Source organism: Diorhabda carinulata, chromosome 2, assembly GCF_026250575.1.
Source record: "Diorhabda carinulata isolate Delta chromosome 2, icDioCari1.1, whole genome shotgun sequence".
NCBI classification, from domain to species: Eukaryota; Metazoa; Arthropoda; class Insecta; order Coleoptera; family Chrysomelidae; genus Diorhabda; species Diorhabda carinulata.
In genome coordinates, this window is record NC_079461.1 from 17,623,496 (window position 1) to 17,645,343 (window position 21,848).

The window sequence follows — 21,848 nt, forward strand, 5'->3', positions numbered from 1 at the left end:
GAACACACATGATTTAAATTTTCTTGTGAACTACATTATCTATATAGCAAATCTGAAATTTCGTTTTGGAATGATTTTTTTTCCTTTCAGGGAATTTAATAAAAACTGATCTTCCTAGTTCCTATCGAATTGTTGCCAACTTAGTTTGAGTTGATTTTTAACTCGTATACAGAATTTAATGTAGAGCAATAGAAGTTTGACGAAAAATTCATTTAATCTAAAATTCAATCTAAAGAAAAAGCTTGAAAAATTAATTCATTGTTATTCATATTTTATTATCGACAGCTGCCACCTGAAACTTTTGAAAAATTCAGAAAAAGGGGATAACGTAATTCTCGAGTTGTAAACTCATCTCAGCTTATATAATTATATATTTTTAATGTTTTTAAATCGTCTTCATTTTAGGTCTCTTCTGATTTAAACTGGTATCTTTTATAATTTTTTAAAAACCGATAAAAATTTGACGTTTTTATTTCTTTTAGACAGACCTAAAATAAAGGACATAGAAGCATAAATACCAAAAGGTCTAAGAAATTTATATACACATACTATATGTAACAATGAGATTGTAATGTATTAGACTTTAAACACAAATTTTGACGTCTTTCCAAATCGAATTCGATTTTCTCAAATATTTTGTACGTTCTATCACTTAATTATTATAACACATCCAGAATATCCAATAACTAGTAGTAAAAACCACTTAAAAAAAGGAAGAATACTATAAGTCAACTACCTATAATCCAAACTCTCTATCTGTACGTGTCAGACAACCCATGTACCAAGGGTTAGCTTCTGTCAGATGTTTAGCCTGAAACCTACTCTTTCGAATGCGATGTCTATCGTGTCTGTAGATAAAGCAGTGTAGCCGTTTCTTTCGTTGGTATGCCGTGAAAATGATCAACGTAAAAATTCAGGAAAATGATGTTGTGAAATTACACATGAAACTTGGGAAAACTGTAAATGAAAATTCTAACAACTGAAAAGTGTGTGTAAAACTAGTGCTTACAATATTTACGTTTGAACAACAAGAAGCTCGCTAAAATATTTGTATTGACACTTTGAATGCTATTGAAAATGAGTAAAAATTTATTAGAAAAGGCACTAATGTGTAACGAATCTTAATTTCTTACCTATGATCCTGAAACAAAGCGTCAATCCATGAACTAGTAGAGTCCAACTTCGCCAATTGTGGAAGGAGAAATCATGGCTTCTTCATCAAGACAATGCTCCAGCTCATTCTGCACTATCCGTAAAAGAGGTTTCTAGCCAAGTACAAAATCCCAGTGTTCCAAACTTCTCGAGCTATATATGTATAGATCATATTTTTCTTTCTTATAAACCTTTTTGTTTTAGGTCCCGATATAGTGATATGTGATGAAGGTCACTTGCTCAAGAATGAAAAAACCAATTTGAGCATAGCTATGAACAGAATAAAAACAGCAAGAAGAATAGTTCTTACTGGTACTCCTTTACAAAATAATTTGAAAGAATACTGGTGTATGGTGCAATTCATAAAACCGAATCTACTTGGAACATATAAAGAATATATGAATCGATTCGTAAATCCCATTACAAATGGCCAATATACAGATTCAACTAAACACGACATAGACCTCATGAGGTAATTGATATATTGGTCATATCTATTTAAATTTAGATATATTAGAATTCCTTATGAACCTTTCAGACCTGATTTTTATTTAACAACAGTTGCCGTTATAGAATTCTATATGTACATTAGAATGTATAAAAGGACAGAAAACAATTTTTTTACATGTTATAAAATTTATTGTCATAGAGGGGCAAATGATCAATATTATTGGGTTTTTTCTCATCCTTTTGACAGTTTTTGATTATGTTGATGTATCATCACAAGCTGAGTTGGTTCTTCCTCTTTTTCTTACATTCTCAAAAGGCCTAGGTGCCATTACGAGACCATTGGTTACATCAAAGTGAGAGTGAAGAAAATGAATTGCTCTATTTTTAAAAAATATTTCTTATTCGACAGTCTTTTAAATTCCAGTAATGAATTAGCTAGAATAAAATCTATCATGTGCATTATTACTCGCAAAATCCATTTTCGTGATTTTATGAAAATTCCATAGGTGCTAATCATTTCATCTAATAAGTCAACACCTTCCATTGAGTGATTGTGTTTTGCAATTATTCAGGCCTTGGTATATTCAAGTATATAATAGATTTTTGTTACACCTTCTAGTAATATCTTCCTGTTTTTTTCCAATGAAGTTGGAGCTACACAAACAGTTTTGTTGTCCAACCATTTTACCACTGAAATATTACCCGCACTTCTAACTTCATCTGTAAAACCTCTTTTATTTCTTTGTCAGACAGCACCGGCGATTTTTGAAATCGATTCAGTCTCACGACATATGCTGCCCAAATTTTTTGGAGGAATTCTGCTTGCAAAATGTAAGACGACGTTGCCCCTTAGTCCATATTGGTTCAAATTTTGCCCATCTAACACAATTTCTTTTGGTAGTAAATCATAGACGATTCTACTTTTTCCACACAAATAATAATTTTTATGTCCAAAGGAACCATTTCCCCCTTGATGTAGAGGTTTTTCTCTAAAATCAGTTCCTATCACTAACTAACAAATGACGAACTTGTCTTTGCAATTTTTAGGATGACGAAGAAGATCAACGAAATGTAAACATGTTTGTAGCTAAAAAAACCTGTCCCTTGACATATTCTCTAGAAATAGACCGATACCAAGAGTCGTATCCCAATATATTCTAAGTTTTGGAAACTTGTTCAGGAAACTGGTGGCAATATGAAGTGCTATAAGAGTTTTCATTTCATGTTTATTAGTTAGCTTGTAAGAAGGTATTCCTTTTTGCAGCGCCTACATATTTGTATACTGAGCCATTTCTTGAAATACATCATCTCCAATATATCGTAAAAAATACTGCAATGGTGTATCTTAACTTTGTGGTGGACTGCGATTATTTGAATCTTGCAAAAACGTAGTATCCGGAGTAATAATTGCCTATCGCATCCAAAAAATTGTTTTTTTCTTCGTACTGCTTGCTTGAGTTGATGTCTTATTCATGGTTTCTTCAAATTATGGTTGATTTTCTTCAGATTCAGACTCACTGGAGGATTCTAATGAAACGAATTAAGCGGTTTTTTTTGTTCCATTCTCTTTGGACGATATTCATAATCGCTACTATAATCTGACCAAATATCTATATCTGAAGTGTCTAAATTCTAAAAGATCTTAATGTCTGCACCATTATTTAGGTTGTATCGCCTTTTTGTTTTTGTGGAGGTCCTCTTGATGGACCTTGAATATATAAAATCCGAATGTCAACATAGGGTTCGTCAACCTAATGTACCGGGTGTCCCAATAAGAATGGCTCTCGGTCATATCTCGGGAACCGTTTATAGTACAGCTTCGGGGAAAAAAAATTATAACAAAAGTGACCTCTAGAAAAATCTGGAAATTATTTACAGAGTTGTAGGGCGTAATTGAATACCAAAAATTATAAAATGAATAATTTACAAATTTTGCCTAATTAAGATACATTTAAACTATGATTATCGCATTCTTCAAGAAATTCAGCGTATATTTGATTGTACAAGTATTAGTCTATCTCTTCAAATAAGAGGTGGGGGGAAGCGGGAGCTTTATTATGAAAAAACGCCTATAAGTCCAGTTCTACTTAAACTATCTATGTAAACTTGGTCTTTTTGGAGAGAGCTCCTTTCTACCAATGTAAGAGTTATAATTTCGAAACAACCTAATGAGTAACGTATACGCTAGAGGGCGCTATTTTTTTTAAATCTAGCTATTCTTGAAAAATGTTAAATGGAAACATGCAGTTTTAATTAACGAATATAAAAGTAGACCAAATTAGCAACAGAATAGTGAAAACCGCATATCGCATATTGTAGCTTCGTCTGACCTCAAAATACGTGACAGTAATTTAGGGTCGTTATATACCATATGTAGTAACCAGTAACCAGCAATAATCCAACCTTCTGTTGTAATCACGATCAACCAACTGTTGATGCAGTACTATATGATATGGATGAAATCTAAAAGAAATATAATGTATAATTTTATAGTAACTTATTATACAAAAATTCCAATGAAATTGCTCAAAGTTTTAGCAAAAATACAGAACCAAATCTGGGACTACTTTAAGACACCCTTTAATGTATAGGATATGTTCTATCAAAGTAGAGCGTTATGTGAAACAGAACTAAACGAGGTTACCTTAACATGTAATTAATGAGGTTTAGAGGAAGATGAATAGATAATTGATTATGTATTAAATTAAAAAATTATGTTTTTTTTTTGTAAAAATAAAACCAAATATCTATTTCTTACAATTTGTTTTATAATAAGCCATTTTTTTTAATTTCTACAATCATCCATGCTTTTTATTGTGATCTGCAGTCCTCAAAGCAATAAGGTTTCTTTGATTTGCCAATCATTACAGCTTAAATTTTTCTGTGCCTTTAGAATTTGTACAGAGCAGAATCGTTTTTTGCTGTATCTCCCTCCATGACATTTTTCATTTTTAAATGTTAATGTTTTATGAGGCAGACATTAAGTCAGCGTTAAAAACATCATTGTGATCATATCTATTCGATAAACTCTCCAATTGACTTGTCCATTCGATGCAAATTTTTTTGCTTACACTTGCACTTTCAGCCAAACTTTTTTGAAGGCCATATCGTGTCTAAAATTTCTCAACCAACAATTGCTAGCTTTAAAATTTTGAATTTGCTGTGATTTAGCAGCTTTTTCCTTCAGTATAGAGCCGCTAACACTAATGATTCTATTTCTATATTGTTTAAACCACGTAAACAAGCATTAGTTCTAAATAAGGGAATTCAGCAATTCTTCGTCTTTTACATAGAAGACTTTCCCCTGATTCTTGCTTCTTAAATAATTCATCTGCGTTTTTTAATATGATGGGTATGAAGTGTACTTAGACCTTAGTGTTTTGTTTACATTTACACAAAGACTAAAAATTGCACTGTCTGACGCACGTTTCGAGAACCAAGTTAACGTCTTCAGAGACTGAAGATATAAACAGTTTACTGTATGAATATCACCAACGGTTCCAGAAATTCCAACTTATGATCTCTTATGGCTCTTTTGTTTGCATATCGATGCGATGCCCAAATAATTTAATATTTGTTTGTAGAGGGTTCGTCTTAAAATTGATTATCTATGTTTCATTTCAGAAAACGATCTCACGTTCTTCACAAACTCCTAGACGGTGTAGTACAACGACGAGATTATGCGGTTCTTGAACCATACTTGCCACCGAAACATGAATATGTTCTGTTTCTCAAATTATCTGATGTACAAGTTAAACTATACAGGCATTACATTGAACATTATGCTCGCAAAAATGACGGATCAAATAGAACGTCATTTCTTTTTGCCGATTTTCAAGAACTACAAAGGATTTGTACGCATCCGAGAGTGCTGAAGGATAGAAGCGTGGAAAAGAAAGAAAAATGGGACGACGAAGAAGAATCTGAAGGTACCTAATAATTATTATGAAAATTTTTTTTTCGTAACCGAATTCTACGAGGGGTATTTTGTTTTTAATCTCCGATGCATTATAAAGTTTTTTATTGAAAAAATGTATTTGTTTTTATCAAAAGTAATATACAATAAATTGAGGCCGAAAAAAGGCTTTTTAAGGATTTTTTTCCAGAAACAATACAAAATAAATCGAGATAACAGAAAAGTGATTTTATTGTACATATCCGTGACTGAAAGTGAAAACTGGCCTAAGAAATCGTCAGATAATTGTTAATAACAAATAAACTTTGCAATACAAAGTAAAAAACCCTTTTTATTTCCAAGGAAATTTTTTTTTCCTAGATATATTCACAATTTCAAGTCAATAGGTTATGAGTCCAGTTAATCTAAAACTGCAGTATTTAGATAAACGCGTTTAAAGTTTTGAATAGTGGAAGAAAATAATGATTAATTTTGACTTTCCATTATATCTTCCTGCTTTTGCATTTCTTTTCTGCTTGATTTTGATGCTTCTTTTACTCCGTCAGATAAAGATCTTTTTGTAACCTTTATACAGTGATTGTCGATCTCACAGTACATTTGGTAGCTATTCGGTTCGATTTCCATGGTCGTTGCCTCAATTATGTGCAAAATTGAAGAAAACCCGTCATTCAGCACACAAACTACAATATCCGTGGCTACAACCAAGACCTACTACTCGAAATGGATTTCGGGGGCCAATGTCTATACAGTGAACTGAAGCTTTCGTTATTATTTTGTTTGTAAACACCGATGTACCAAATTAGAAGATCTTCATTACTTAGATCTTCTTATACTGGTTTGATACCTTTATATATATAAATTGGACGAGCTGGTTTGTGTTTTTACTCAGCCTGAGCGGTATGCACTGCTTACTCTGAGAATGGCTCTACGTTCCACCCTGGTTATTCTTTTGTGGTGGATTTCTATCTGCATAGTATCTCCACAGTAGAGAGGTATTGAATTTGTGACTGACTTTAACAGTTCCCTTTTGGTGGCAGTCGGGACCCCGATATTTCTCATTAGTCGGCTTAGCTTGTTGCTTTGTCTGCTCCTTTTATTATTTGTTCTCCAAAATTCATTTTCGAGTCTAATGTGAATCCTAAATATTTCATGGATTCTTTCGTTTCGATGAAGAGCTTTTCGATTTTCATTGCTTGAATATTGTCAAACATTTCTTTCTGCTTCCTAGTCCAGCAAAAGCTAGGCAAGCTGAACACCGTTTATTTTGTCCGAACACACAATCAAAAAACTTATGGCTTTATCCGGACGCCTGGCAACGCTAGATTCTTAAGAATATCAATATTTTGGACTTGATGACAACCAGGTCAATGGTCCACAAATGGATAAAGTGGTACTTTTTATGGTTCATAAGTGTGGATAAATATATTTTTAATGTATTTATAGGATTGAATCTTATTAGGCCAAACATTCTATGTTTTTCTAATTTTAATTTATCAAAGGTTCCCTAAAGGATTTTATTGATGATGGCGAAGTATCAACACACTCAACTTCTAGTTCTAACTCTAATAGTGAAGAAGATAGTTCTCATGAATCCGAAAGCGAAAAAAAGAAAAAGAAGCCCAGGATGACAAGAGCTAGGGCTGCACAAAGTAAGTAACTATTATTTTGATCCTGTAATCTATATTCTTATTTTTTATATTAATTTATTTCAGAATCACTAACAATAATGGCAGCCATAGCTCAATATGGAGGCCTATTTGTGTAAATCTTGAACTTTGACTATTTGTTGGTTGGTTACTCATTTATAAAAATTATCAAATCATAATATTTGAAATATTTGTTTGCTACTAACATAAAAATATGCTTAAGTTATTTAAAGTTTAAAATAATTTCACATTAATATATTTCAAATATTGTGATGTTTTGCCTTGAACAAATGAAGTTTGACAGTCCTGCTGTGCTGTTTTATATGTTTTATATATATATAATGTTGTAATTAACTTCAAGGATTTTGTTAAAATTGAATTAATAATTTCATGTTTCTCCACTAGTGCCTATTTTTTGCAATTTTATTAATGTACTGAATCTTCGAATCTTCTAGAGAAAGACGACAATGCAGATAGTAGCGATTCAGATATTGAAGAAGTATCAAAGGAGTGGTGGCAAGAATTCTGTGATGGTGATGAATTAGATAATATTAAGAACAGCGGAAAATTATCTTTATTATTTGAAATTCTCAAAGAATGTGAAGAAATAGGTGATAAAGTATTAGTGTTCTCTCAATCGTTAAACTCATTGAATTGTATAGAATATTTCCTTGCTAAAATTGATGAAGCAACCGAAGCTGGGGATACAGAAAAAATGGGTTATAAAGGTGAGTGAATTTAATATTATCGTTGATACCTCGATATTTTGGCATCAAAATTTAAATTAACTTATAAATCGAAAAAAAAATTCATAAGTTTGAAAATTTTATGCTTTTAGGATTAACACTTAACCAAAATCAAACTGAAGATGTCCTTTGAGACTAGTGAAAAAATATTATTGTTTATTTTGTTTTGTTATCATTCTCCGAATCCCATTGGGAGAATAAAATAATTGAAACTCAAATTTTTAATTATTTTTTTTTTTCAAAATTTTTTAGGAGATTCAATTTTTGTGCAAGTGATGATAGATAGTAAAATACTCTGGAGTCACCAATTCAGTCATTTTCTGAAGAATAATGATCATTTCAATAAATTCGTTTCATTCCAAATTTTCCGGTAAAGGGATTACAAATTCAAATATTTTTGAATCTTGATCAGCGTTTAAGTTGTTTCGATTGAAATTTTACTATAAAATTTAAACATTTCTGAGGATATTTATGTTGAAAAATCGTCCTATTTCACACAATTGACTACTTGAAATTTTAAGGTTTTCCAATCACTATGTGTATTAACCATTACTTCCATATTCTGCATTTCTTTTATAACATAATCCGAGACCTTATAATATCCTTATAAGTTCTTCAGAACATTTCGTTTTAGAACACTCCAGAATATTATTCGTCAGAACGTTCTTAGAACATTTTAGAAAACTAAAATATTGTTCTTCAGAACATTTCGTATTAGAACACTCCAGAATATTATTCCTCAAAACGTTCTTAGAACATTTTAGAAAACTAAAATATTGTTCTTCAGAACATTTTACAACGCTCCAGAATATTGTTATTTCTAGAACGCCTCAGAATATTGTAGTTCAGAACATTCCTAGAACGTTTTAGAACACTCAAGAATATTGTTCTTCAGAAAATTTCTAGAACGTTTTAGAACACTCCAGAATATGGTTCTCCGAACATTTCTAGAATGTTTTAGAACGTTCCAGAATATTGTTCTTCAGAACGCTTCTAGAACATTTTAGAAAACTCCAAAATATTGTTCTTCAGAACACTTCAGAATATTTTTCCTCAGAAAATTTCTAGAACGTTTCAGAACACTCAAGAATATTGTCCTCCAGAATGTTTCCAGTACGTTTTATAACACTCAAGAATATTGTTATTCAGAACATTTCTAGAATGTTTCATAACACTCCATAATATTGTTCTTTTTTTATGTATATTTTCACATAATATTGTATATTATTTTGTAGCCTATTAAATAAATTATAATCAGTTGAGTATTTATGAAATTAGATTGTTAGAAAAATTAAGGGGGCGCTACAATTTTTTCAAAGGGAGCGCAGGTATAAAAAGGTTGGAAACCACTACTCTAAGGCGACTACTATTTTAAAGTTTTTTAAGAACAACAGTTATAATTCCTATAATAAAGATAAGGATTTATAATAAGCGTTTCTAATTACAGGTAGTTGGAGTCTTGGGCTGGACTATTTTAGATTGGATGGCTCTTCTAGTTGTGATAATAGAGCATATTGGTGCGACTCTTTCAATAATCCTGACAATGTCAGAGCCCGTCTTTTCCTTATTTCTACCAAAGCTGGTGGCTTGGGAATCAATTTAGTTGCAGCTAATCGAGTGATAATATTTGATGTGTCGTGGAATCCTTCTCACGATATACAAAGTATCTATAGGGTATATAGATTTGGCCAGGTGAGCTACAAATTCAAAGTACAATACCGTTCAAAATTTTTCGCCCAAACCATAGTTTGCGTGACACAACAAGATCAATTTTGATATTCATATTTTAAGGAACATATATAGTTAAGAATATAATAATGAAATTAAAGTTTGTGATTGTTACATATTTGATTCATTGATGTAACTCCCTTTTTCTTTTTTAATGTTGTTGCACATTTGTGACAGTCTCTGTAAAAATTTTGACAAATAATCGTCGTCTATTTGGTTCCATTCGTTTTTCAGGATATTCCAAGAATGTAAACTGAAAATATAACACTCTGATTTTCCTGTCTAATTTGTCCCACAACAACTCAATCGGGTTTCTATTTTCAGTACAGGAAGATAAATTTTCTGCCGATTAAGGCTAGTCTTTGTTTAATATTTTTTATAGCTTCATTTCTTCAAACATTCTCTTGGGCCCAAAAACTTTAAACTTTGACTAAAACTCTCCCCCAATCTTCATGCTTCCAATTTTTATGCTCTGCGGCCCACTGCAACCTCTTTTGACGTCTTAAAAGAAGTTTCTTCACTACCACCATTCTCCTTTTCACTGTAGAAGTACTTAAAGGCAGATCTCTAGATTTATTGATTTCAGCTGCTATCTCTGGGCCCGTGAGTCGTCTATCACGTTTACTGATCAATAAAATACGATTATCTTCAGCGGTTGTGGTTTTCCGAGTCCGCTTTGAACGTTTTCTATCACCAAAGCTCTTGGTGGATGCGTTTTTTCACGTTATAGTCCACGATACGTCGAGGTATTTTTAATTCGGCAACAATGATCGGTTATTTTTCCCTAGATTGTTCTTGAGATTAAAGCTCGATTTTAAACCGATAGTTCCTTGGTTATAATAATCAATTATCATACAATCACCAGGAAGCGAAGACGTAGAAATTTTTAGGAGCCGAAAAGGCTTTTTTTGCATTGAACGTACAAACTGTACCGGATACTCGGCTTCGGATTCGTCATGACCAGACAATAGTCAATAACAGTGCTTTGAGAAGGTAGTTTGGGGAAGGACACTTTGGAAGACATCTATTAGTGGGTGGCAGCGGATATTCCATTCGACGATAACTCATAACAAAATTGGAAAACATGAATACAAACGCTGAAATATTATACTTAGAGCTTTAAGTCAAAAGGAATCTTTAGTTAAAGTCACAATTAGGGTGAGATTATGAAACCGGTCGTTATTTTAAAATTTAATGAATAGATTATGGGGTGGGCAAAAACTTTCAACCGTTATTTTACCTTCTGTAAGCTCCAGACTATTACGTATATTATGTTGGAAGAGACAATTTATGACAAATCGGTGTTTTATTTTATTTATAGTTGAAACCAAGTTACATTTATCGTTTTGTAACTTATGGTGCAATGGAAATGAAAATATATGAAAGGCAAGTTACTAAACAAGCTATTTCGAAAAGAGTTATTGACGAACAACAAATAGATAGGCATTATAACCAAAATGACTTACAAGAATTATATAAATGTGATCTAGAACCAACTGAAAGACCTTTGCCTATGGTACCAAAGGTAAGTACTTGATGCATTTTTCATTAGAATTATTCTTAAACTAAACATAAAAACTCACGCCAGTTTTGATATGTGTTTTCGTCTTTAGTTAACATGCACATAACACACGCAGATAGGTTTTTGTGGCAAGGTAAATAATGTTTCTTCATAACACATACCAATTTTCATTTCATTTCATTTCATTCATTTTCATTCAATCTATTGAAATAATCTACGAGGTGTAGTTATTAAATGAGAGGGCTCCCGCAAAGTCTGAGCGTGCTGAGACATGTTTGAACAAGACTATCTGCGACAGAAGCTTATGTAATGTTGAAAGAAGATGAGCCAGGAATAATTACAATACATTAAGTATACATATATAAAAAGATAAAACAGTGCTTCTCAAAAGTTCCCTCCCCCTCTTTTCATTTGAACGGTGATAGACTGATGAAATAGGCATCGGTAACTTTACCAGGAAACTGAAACTGATAATATTAAATGGGACCTTATGGCAACTGGCACCTCGGTCGAAAGGTTTTTAGATAATCTATTTAATCATTCTGATTTTATTTTTGGATTTACGTTGTTTTTGATGGTTAAAATAATTAAACTCTAAAATTTGAGTTTCGCTTTTAAATAATAGAGATTCAAGAATCTGTCTTTGGTTAATTGACCTAAAAGTTAAAAGCTTTTAGTCCTTAGACCCACGTCTAAAAGACCAAACCCTGCAAGCTGTTTTTTTGGGCGGAGTCGGATAAAGTTGGTGCTTGGCGCAATATCGTACTGGGGTGATGGGGAGTTTGGCTGTGAAGCTGTCACGAACATGTCAAATTTCACGGAAGAAAAAAATTTACAATCACATTCACCAGTTTTAATTTGATCAATAGTTTTTATTATAAAAATACCGAAAAACATGTCGGACAAAAATATTGGGACATTATAAATATGTCAAGTTTATGCAAAAAAAATATTATTACCACATAGTCGCCTTTAATACCAAAAAAACTATTAAAATAATATGGTAACCGTGTCGGACATTTTTCACGGGGCATATGCGCAGGTTTCGCGCCTAAAATGTTAATTATCCGGAAATTGTGATAAAAACTTGAAAATTTTTAGTTTAATTATTGTTTAATGAGATGTTTAATTATTTATATAAACAAAATGGTAGATACTCTAGCTGACAAAGTAACAGCTCATCACAATTTATAATTGAAACGGATTATAAACCACTAACTCATTTATTTTCAATGAAAGACCCAACTTCGAATTTTGTTATACAGTACGTTAAAGGAAAATCAGATAAGCTGACAGTGTATCCAGAATTTTTATAGGAGAACTGAAAGACTTATATATTAATAACTCACACATTTTAGCGATCACAAGAGTGAAAAAGAGAAAGGAAAATGCCCAATTAAAAGAGGATTTTGTACATGAGCAAAAAGTATAAGAAAAACCTTAAGTGATAGAAGTTTCATATAATTTTACCTACTGGAAATACAACTTCGACTTATGGGGTACGTTGGAAAAGCTTGATAAGCTAACAGTAAAATTTGAAGTAAAGAAAATGAAAATATATGTAAATGATTATATTTTCAAAATGTGCACAATAAAAGAATTTATAGAAAAAAGTAATCGAAGATTAATAAATGTACAAGTATTTATTTGCGAAGTACCAAAGATAGTGGAACAGAAAGGCGAAATTAAAAGATACCTCAGTGATACAATGTTTGGAGGAAACAAATATGTAAAGAATTGTCACGAGTGTAAAGTAAACAAAACTAAACCAGGTCATAAAAGGAAATTTATCATCACATCTAAATCATTCGACAAGCGTATAATATATAGACACTATATAGCTCCATTTTTCGAAAGTAACAATGGAAACGGTGACTAACGGTCATATTACTGGTTAAATATTTTACAATTGCATATAAAAGTACGGTTTAATGCAAGGAATAAGGACCGACCAAGGAACAGAATATAAGAATGAAATCATGTATAAAGGAGAAAGGAGATCATGTGGCACCTTATTGGAAAGAATTAAGATGTAAAATTTTTATAATGACTCTATCACAATACTTTACGTAGAATAAAGATAATAATGTCGCTTAATATTTAAAATGTATCTTTCAATGTACTTAACAATTAAATTAGATTTTCAAAATGATCATCATTCACTTCTTGGCAATAACTGAGACGATTTTGGAATTCTCGTACATGTTGTATGACATCAGGAGTTATTTTGTTAATTTATTCGGTTATCATAGCTTTTAAATCACCAATATTGTCTGGACTATCAGAATATACTTCATAGTTTAAATAACCCCATAAATCAAATCGGGGGGTCTAGACGTCCATGCGATCGTTCACGTATAGGGAAAAACCTCGTTTAAATAATTTCTAACTGTACGTGCAAAATCCGGTGTAGCTTCGTTTTTTTGGTAGTAAATAGATCGATCTATCTCATTTGGATGATTTACATCAGGAAAAAGTCTTAGTAATGTAGGCACTCAGAAGTTAATAAAAAAATCTAGATACACCTCGCCATTAATAGCGCCCTCAAAAAAATAAGGGCTAATCATTTTATTGTTAATAATACCAGTCCACTTTTTTAAGATTTTTAACTTGCGAAAAACTTTTCAAATGTTGGAACTTATTGCATGTATCGTTTTACACTTATCTTCATACTAGTACTCCATTTAGAAAAATTATTTCGATTGTATATTTTAGGATGTCCTACTTGGAGAAATGTTACAAAAATACGAAAATATTATATTTAAATATCACTTGCATCAGTCCCTCTTGGAAAATAAACAAGATGAAGGTCTCAACGAGGAAGAGAGAAAAGCTGCTTGGGAAGAGTTCGAAAATGAAAAAGTTCTTAGGAAAACAACTACTAGTACTAATGCATTCTTTGTTCAAGCATATGGAAGTAAGTTTTTTTTGTAATTTTTTTGGTATATAATAACCATTGACCCTGACTCTATTAGTGATAACTTCCCGCCACAAACTATAGTCTATTTTTATGGAAGAGAGAGTAAAAAAATGATGAAGTATTTGTAAACCATAGGCGTATAAATACCGAGTGTTCACTTATATTTTTATCTAATTAACCTACTTATAGTTCCTAAACGGCTGAAAGTGAAATGATGCAATTTTCATGTATTACACTGGTAATATTGGTATAAGAACTATTTCTTAACGATCGTAATAGGAATCAGAAGATGAACTGTTGGTACCAATATTCACAATGAGTGACTCGATCATATCAGTAAATTTGTCCAACTTCCAAATTTTCTCTTCTTCTTTAGTCATATGATTAATTACATTTTTTTCATTTTTAGGCTTCACATTATTGTGATATGATGGAGATTTGCAATATCTGCTGTTCTTTTCTCACAGAACAGGGATGGAAATTGATATTCTTTGAATTGAACTAATTTTGTAAATCTTTTTTTAACCTCTTGATTGCGGAAAATTTTTCTAAAATCCATTACTATTATACAGTTCTGAGGAAGAAAATTTATCATTTGTTCGATTTATTCTTAAAACTATAAGCAAATATGTCTGTCCTCATGGTACTCACTGAAACAAGTAGAAGTCATTAAACCACCTTTAACCAAACCGTTTGAACTACCATAACATAGTATTATCAGTTTGTGCCCTTTTCCTGTTGGTGCATTCAACCCAGTAGATAAATTATTTGAAAAAGTCTGTATTTGACTTGTAACAGTTTCATTTTGCCGAAATTTATTTGGTGTATGTCACAACTTGGATCTCCTTACTATAGGGAAAAACTAAAATCCTATATTTGGAGTAATTTGTCTGGAGGAGATTTTTTGAATTAAAACAAAACTTCTTAATTTTATTGGCAAATAGGTACTCATAGATCTTATGATACGGCTATGTAATCTTAAAATACCCAAGGTTTTTGACTAGTCCAAACTTTTTTCCATTGTTCTCTACACCTCACGGTTATAAAAAACCAATAAAAGCCCAAAAATTTGTATGAGCTCAGGTACATTTATGAAACAGAATTTATTATGGTGGTAAGAAGAGTTTGATATTCAAGATTCAAGCAAGTGACAGGGGGTCAAAGTAAACACCAGGATAGCAATATAAAAGACAGTTTGGCTGAGGAAAACAAAACGAAAATTAAAAGCACAAGTTTTGACAAAAGAAAATACACAAAATTACATAACGAAAAAAAATAAAGGCTACCTGAAATCTCAGAGGGGCATATGTAGTCTCGGATCATGTTCTAGTTATAACTAAAATGAACATCAAAACATCAAAGAGTAAAATGAAGAAACATTTTAATATGAACAGACTATAGAGTGAAGATGCTCTTGAAATATCTTTTGTTCTTAATAGTCCTCCTAGGGCTCCAAACGTTTTGTTCCCAGTCGCCAGTCTTTTGTCGACTTTCCTGATTTCACATACTTCGTTTATCACTGCCACTCCCAGGTATTCGAAATTTTGGACTCTATCAAATCTATACTCCTTGTTTTGCTCTGTCGTCACTTTCAATTGGTTGCAGCTATTCAGATCCCCTCCCATCTCCATATATTTGTCCTTTTGTTTATTTATGCGTAGTCCATAGTCTTTTGTTTTCTTTTCAAAGCTTAGAAACATTTTTTCTAGATCTTTTTTCGTTCTACTTGTAAGTACTACAACATCTGCGTAGGCAAGGATTTGTGTTTTGTTATTGTAAATAATCCCCTGGGTTCAGATGCCACTACTTTTCAGGATCACTGTTGTTAGTGGGTCTCTTATCCTTCGACAGCTACTTCATTCTCGGTATTATTCAGGGTCATTTTTACCAAATATATTAGTTTCTTAGGTATCTCGAGTGCTATTAGTGTTTGGAACAAATGTTTTCTACTTATTGAATCATACGCTTGCTTGAAATCCACAAAGAGGAGCTTCAGGTTTAATCATTGGTCATAGCTATTGTTCTTGATTGCCTTCGGTATGAAAATTTGATCACCTTTTTAATGCCCACTTGCTATAGTCCACAAAGGCGAGGATTTTCCAGATTTTAAGTCGACCGCGCCTTTAATAAACTATATTGTTTGCGCATATAATAAATCATTTGTGTCAGGCTCTCAAAATTTCAAATAAAGAAAAGTATTATCAATTTAGCTTTTATATTTATTTACTATTGTTTTAGATGCTGCAGGTTTTCAGAATATGAGTGCTGCAGCTATAAATGCAGCGCTGATGAATATAGTGAGACGGGATAATCCTACTTGGTCTGAACAACAGATAAAGGGTATAATACCTGCACTTGTTAGGCAGCTACAAGTTCAGATAGAAGAACAGGATATGTCGGTAAGTGCCATTAGAGCCATTAGAAATGGCGAAATGCCATTTTTTTGAAAAGAGTGGTGATTAACTATTATATAGGATATATTGGACTCACCCATATTATTTCTTTATTTTTTAATAAACCTTTTACATCTTGCCTAAAATAGCGAAACCATACACTTTTAACTTTGTTTCTTTCGTTTGTCTCTATTTTTTCCCTCTATCTGTAGCTATTTTTGGTATATTTCTATCTTTCTTAGTTTAGGAAAAACGCTTAGTTGCAAACTGGCAATTTTCACATTTTTCTTGATTTTTCAGACGAGGAACGCTATATGTGGTACTTATGCTGTTTTCTCTTTTTATTGAAGTTAATATTCTCATATTTGTATCTACTATAGAACCGAATAAACAGATATATACTATTATACCTTCATAATAGATACTAGGCTATGTTACTACCTTTCCCAATGAAAAACCGCATATAAAATCTTATTTGGTTTTACCATTTTAGGTTGTTTTAGAATTTTTACTTTTTTTGCAATGGACATTTTATATAAGCATAGATATTTCAATGTTTACTATGAAACGTACAGAGCAGAGCTAAAAGCTATGAATATTCGAAACATTTTTTACATCAAGGCTGATAACTTATCACGAGACTTTTAATTTCTTCAAAAAATCGAAGGACGTCATCACTTAATTGATGGCACAAGGGCATTGCTGGTCTCAAAGCAGAAGATGTTGGGAGTGAATTTATCAAGTTTTTAAAACTTAATCGTGATAACAATTTTAATTTGTATGGATAAATACACACACACACACACACACACACACACACACACACACACACACACACACACACACACACACACACACATATATATATATATATATATATATATATATATATATATACACTGGATATCGTTTATAACGACCTTCAATGGACCAGGCACATTTGGTCGCTATAGCCGATCGTCGTTATAACCGATCATGACATCTACATTAAGCAAATGTGAAATAGGAATTTTGTTAAATCAATTACACATTGTCAACATAATAATAATAGAATTTTTTATTGATAATTATATAAAACTTAATTTTTTAAAATAATTAACATAAATAAAAGGAAAATCAATTTCGAGCTGAAAAGTAATCGGTAATAACTTTTTGTTTTTTACATTTTTTTAGATAAAACTCGCGCGAAATTTTTTTTTCGATTTCATCAAGTCCAGATTTTATATTCTGAGTACAAAATTGATTGTCACACATCACAAATTTCTTCAAAAGTTGTGCCGCCCTCAATGCGTCGGTTAACGGTGGGATGTCAAGTTGTTCTTCTTCATCCTCTTCTCCATTGTCGGTTTCAATATCGGCGTCAAGTTCATTGATAAGGTCCTCATCACTCATCTTGTTCCGTGTGGAGACCCTCGTCAATTGTTGTCGCAGGTACATCTTCCCAAGCTTGGTGGACCATTATAATAGCATCAAGGATGCTAATTTTTGTTTCCCGATTTTCCTCCACATCTTGAAGAAACCGTAAAACAAGCTGCTTTCTGAAATTGGTTTTAATCTTCTGTATTATCCCTTGGTCCATTGGCTGGAGAACGGACGTTGTGTTAGGTGGTAAAAATACAACCTTTATAAATTCAAAATCTCTCAAATTAATATGAGAAGGGCAATTATCGATGAGTAGCAAAATCTTTCTGCGCTTTTTCTTCAATTCCTTGTCCCAGTCTAAAAGGAATTTATTGAACAGATCGGTTGTCATCCAGGCTTTCTGGTTATTGTAATAATCGACTGGCAAATTTTTTACATTTTTGAAGCAACGCGGGTTCTTAGACTTTCCTATCACGAAAAGCTTACGTTTTTCTGATCCACTCATGTTTGCAGCAACTAAAACAGTTATCCTTTCTTTCGAAAGTTTCCCGTTTGAACATTTTTCTCCTTTGAAGTGAAGGGTACGGTCAGGCGTAAGTTTATAAAATAAACCTGTCTCATCATCGTTGAATACGTCACTATCACTGTAGCCTTCTCGAATAGTAGGCCAAACTTTGGATAGCCAATCATCAGATGTTGCCGATGGGACTCCCGCGGCTTCCCCACTAAGTTTTTTAAAAACAATGGCATGCCTAACGCAAAACCGTTGGACCCAACTTCTGGAAATAATTTCTTGCGATTCCCTGGAACTACGGGGGATAGATTTTAAAAAATCATTCGCTTTTGCTAGCAGAATTGGGCCAGAGATCGGAATATTACGACTGCGTTGGATTTTGAACCATTTCAAAAGTAACTGATCCACATTCTCGTTAGTGGAATTACGGAGTTTCTTTTTTTTTAATGAATCCCCTTTTTGAACAATGTCTTTTATCTCATCTCTTTTTTTCCAAATGGATGATATTGTAGAGTGACTCACCTCTAATTCTTTTGCTAGGCTGACGTTCGTTTCTCCATTCTCTAGACGGCAGCAAATGAGGTATTTCTCCTCCAACGTAAAAGTTTTTCTTTTAAACATGATGTTCACAAGTTACCACACAGAGTTGCACCTTTGAATGTTAAAGTTAAACTACATAAGCAAAGAGTGAACAGTCAGAAAAGTCCCCACCACTTCAAAACCCGATCGAAAAAGGTTTCCTAGAAAAATTAGGGATTTTTGTACGCAATTTTCTCCTTATGAATTACTGGTAAACACCCAGAAAAGTCCTCACCAGTTTAAAACCTGATTTTCTATCAAAAGGGGTTTCCTAGAAAAATAAAGGCTTTTGTAGACAATGTCTCCTTATGAATTACAGGAACGGCGTCGCTAAAACCGATCTTTTAATTTGGTGGGTCTTACCAAAATGAGTTGTTATAACCGATCAGTCGTTATAACCGAGGTCGTTATTTCCGATCAAAAATGCGTTGCTAAGGCTTGTAGAATCACGGGTCCGGAAAATATGGTCGCTATAACCGATACGTCGTTATAACCGAGGTTGTTATAAACGATATCCAGTGTATATATATATATATATATATATATATATATATATATATATATATATATATATATATATTATAAGACAAAAGTATGCACCTATTTAGTACTAAACAAATATTTCATACCTGTAAGAAAAGAAACGACATTTATTAACAATGTCTGTTCCAAAATCACAAATTAAAATAAACTTAAAAATGAAATTGTTTTCCAGCACACAATCCCACAACACGACATTCGAGGTTATGCCCCTGCTTCCCATCGATGACAGTGACAGATCATCTGTCACAAACGGACTTTATGTGACGTACGGCAAAATAACACGCAAAAGAAAATTATATTTTTCTTTACATATATATATATATATATATATATATATATATATATATATATATATATATAAAATATATATAAATATATATATATAAAAGCCGTTTTTCTCAAAACTAGGTTTTTACATGTATACGGTTTTTCCTTTGTATGCGAGAGATGTTTATTACAATCTTAATTGCGATTTTGTGTAAGTCTCGATCAGTTAATGATATGTTTAATATTTCAGATGTATCAGCGTGTCGTCCAAGAAATACAAATAATGAACCAAACGAAATTGAAAGAATCACTTTATCAACAGCATATGATGAAATATTACCAACAACAGTACCTTTACCAAAAACAACAACAAGCAGTATTAGGAAATTTAAATATAAACCCTCAAACGCTACAAAGGTAAGTAGTAGATAAATAAAATTAATCTTTTGGGCGAATTTCTATCAAACTTTAACTTTCTTAAAAAGTCGAATTGTTGTTCTCCCTAAGCTGGAATTTCTGGAACCGTTGGGTATATTCATACTGAATACACTGTTTATACCACCACTCACAATTATTCTGTCTGACGCGCGTTTTGATTACCAAATTATCGTCTTCAGAGACTGAAGTAGTGTTGATATAAACAATATATTCAGTATGTTTTTCTCTCTATTCTCAGTGTCTCTTCTGTTACATTCTATTATTTCATTATCGTGATAAAATTATATACTAGAGGTTTTCCAAGTTGCCATACATTAAGTATTAAAGTTATAAACAAATGACTTTGTTTTTCTCGTTTTCATAATTTCCCATCATTTAGAGCGCCTACATATTCCTTTATTGGGGTGGATACTCCCCTTGTTTTTTGTTGGACTTGGTTTCGTTAGTCAACTATTTCAATTCTTTTCTATTTCTGCATTTTGCTTTCTAGTCTATTATTTCCATGATTGTGTCAAGTAAGATATTAGAAAAAAAATATTTTTTTCAATGTATGTTTTAATCGTTTAGGGGGTACTGAAATTTATAGTTATTAAGCTAGAAATTTATAGAATTTAGTTGCAATCACATGTGTCGTTTCCTTTTTACATTCGGATAGTTTTTTAATTTTTTATCATACAAAGATGACGTATGCTCATTGATGATATAAATATGAATAATTTTTGAACAAGCTATTAAATTTAGATCGTAATTAGTTTTGATTGCTTTTTTTATACGTGCAGAATTATTTGTTAAAATAAAGGCAAAAAAGATCTATTGCAATTAATGATATCAGTGAGATCCAGGATGGTTGCAGCCCTCAACTGAATTCCCAGATATTAGAGTGAGTTGAATTTGTAGTCTGGTATGACATGTGGAAGACTTGGATTTAACATTTCTGTTCTCAAAAGACTAATGAGAATATAATTAACCTTTGAAATATTAGTAAATATTATTTTTTTTTCAGCTTATACAGTCAGTCGAACTATTATCCTGGAAACACCCAACAATTTTTAAATGGACCGAGCACATCATCCAACACATCTAGGCGTCCTACTGGTGAAGTTATAGATCTTAATGACTGACAGTTCTAAGTATAATTTTAGTTTATCATAGGCGAATATTTCAATTTTTGAATGATAAAATATTTGGAGGATTTTTTTATATGATTCAGATATTTGATTGGTATTCTGTGAATACCTATATTGTCTATAAACTTCAATCTTAGATAAATGGGGCATTATTGCCGCCACGGTTCAATTGACATTTATTTACCATAGCTTATCAGATTCTAAAGAATTGTTTCTAGTACTGAACTAATTAATTTTTTTCAATAATTCTTGCTCTTTGTGGTTGATAGCATCAGTATTTTCAATAAAATTGAAAGGTGGTGTATACAAAAATACAAATACAGAAGTAAAGCAGTTGTGGGTTGTGGAATTTCTTGAATTGAACAACTAAAAAGAACAATTAAGTTGAAGTTTCTGGAACCATTGATGATATTCATACTGAATACACTATTTACACCAACACTCACAATTACACTGTACAATGTAACAATTCGGTGTTTCTGGAAATTCTCCGAGCAACTTTCAATGTGTATATATATTTCAACTTGTATATATTTATATATATA

At 32.0% G+C, this 21,848-nt stretch overlaps 1 protein-coding gene across 2 annotated transcripts in view; it reads left to right on the top strand.

The window, feature by feature from the left end:
* Nucleotides 1–21,469, top strand: part of LOC130903846 (transcriptional regulator ATRX homolog) — a 39,435-nt gene extending 17,966 nt beyond the window's left edge. For both annotated transcript variants that reach the window (XM_057816191.1, XM_057816192.1), the window contains exons 12-21: nucleotides 1,357–1,624; nucleotides 5,227–5,531; nucleotides 7,018–7,167; nucleotides 7,620–7,892; nucleotides 9,358–9,602; nucleotides 10,960–11,163; nucleotides 13,876–14,077; nucleotides 16,319–16,479; nucleotides 19,989–20,155; nucleotides 21,180–21,469. In XM_057816191.1, the coding sequence (XP_057672174.1) occupies nucleotides 1,357–1,624; nucleotides 5,227–5,531; nucleotides 7,018–7,167; nucleotides 7,620–7,892; nucleotides 9,358–9,602; nucleotides 10,960–11,163; nucleotides 13,876–14,077; nucleotides 16,319–16,479; nucleotides 19,989–20,155; nucleotides 21,180–21,297 (2,093 nt within the window). In that variant the 3' untranslated portion in view covers nucleotides 21,298–21,469. The remainder of the gene's footprint in view (nucleotides 1–1,356; nucleotides 1,625–5,226; nucleotides 5,532–7,017; nucleotides 7,168–7,619; nucleotides 7,893–9,357; nucleotides 9,603–10,959; nucleotides 11,164–13,875; nucleotides 14,078–16,318; nucleotides 16,480–19,988; nucleotides 20,156–21,179) is intronic.
* The last annotated feature ends 379 nt before the right edge of the window (nucleotides 21,470–21,848 follow it).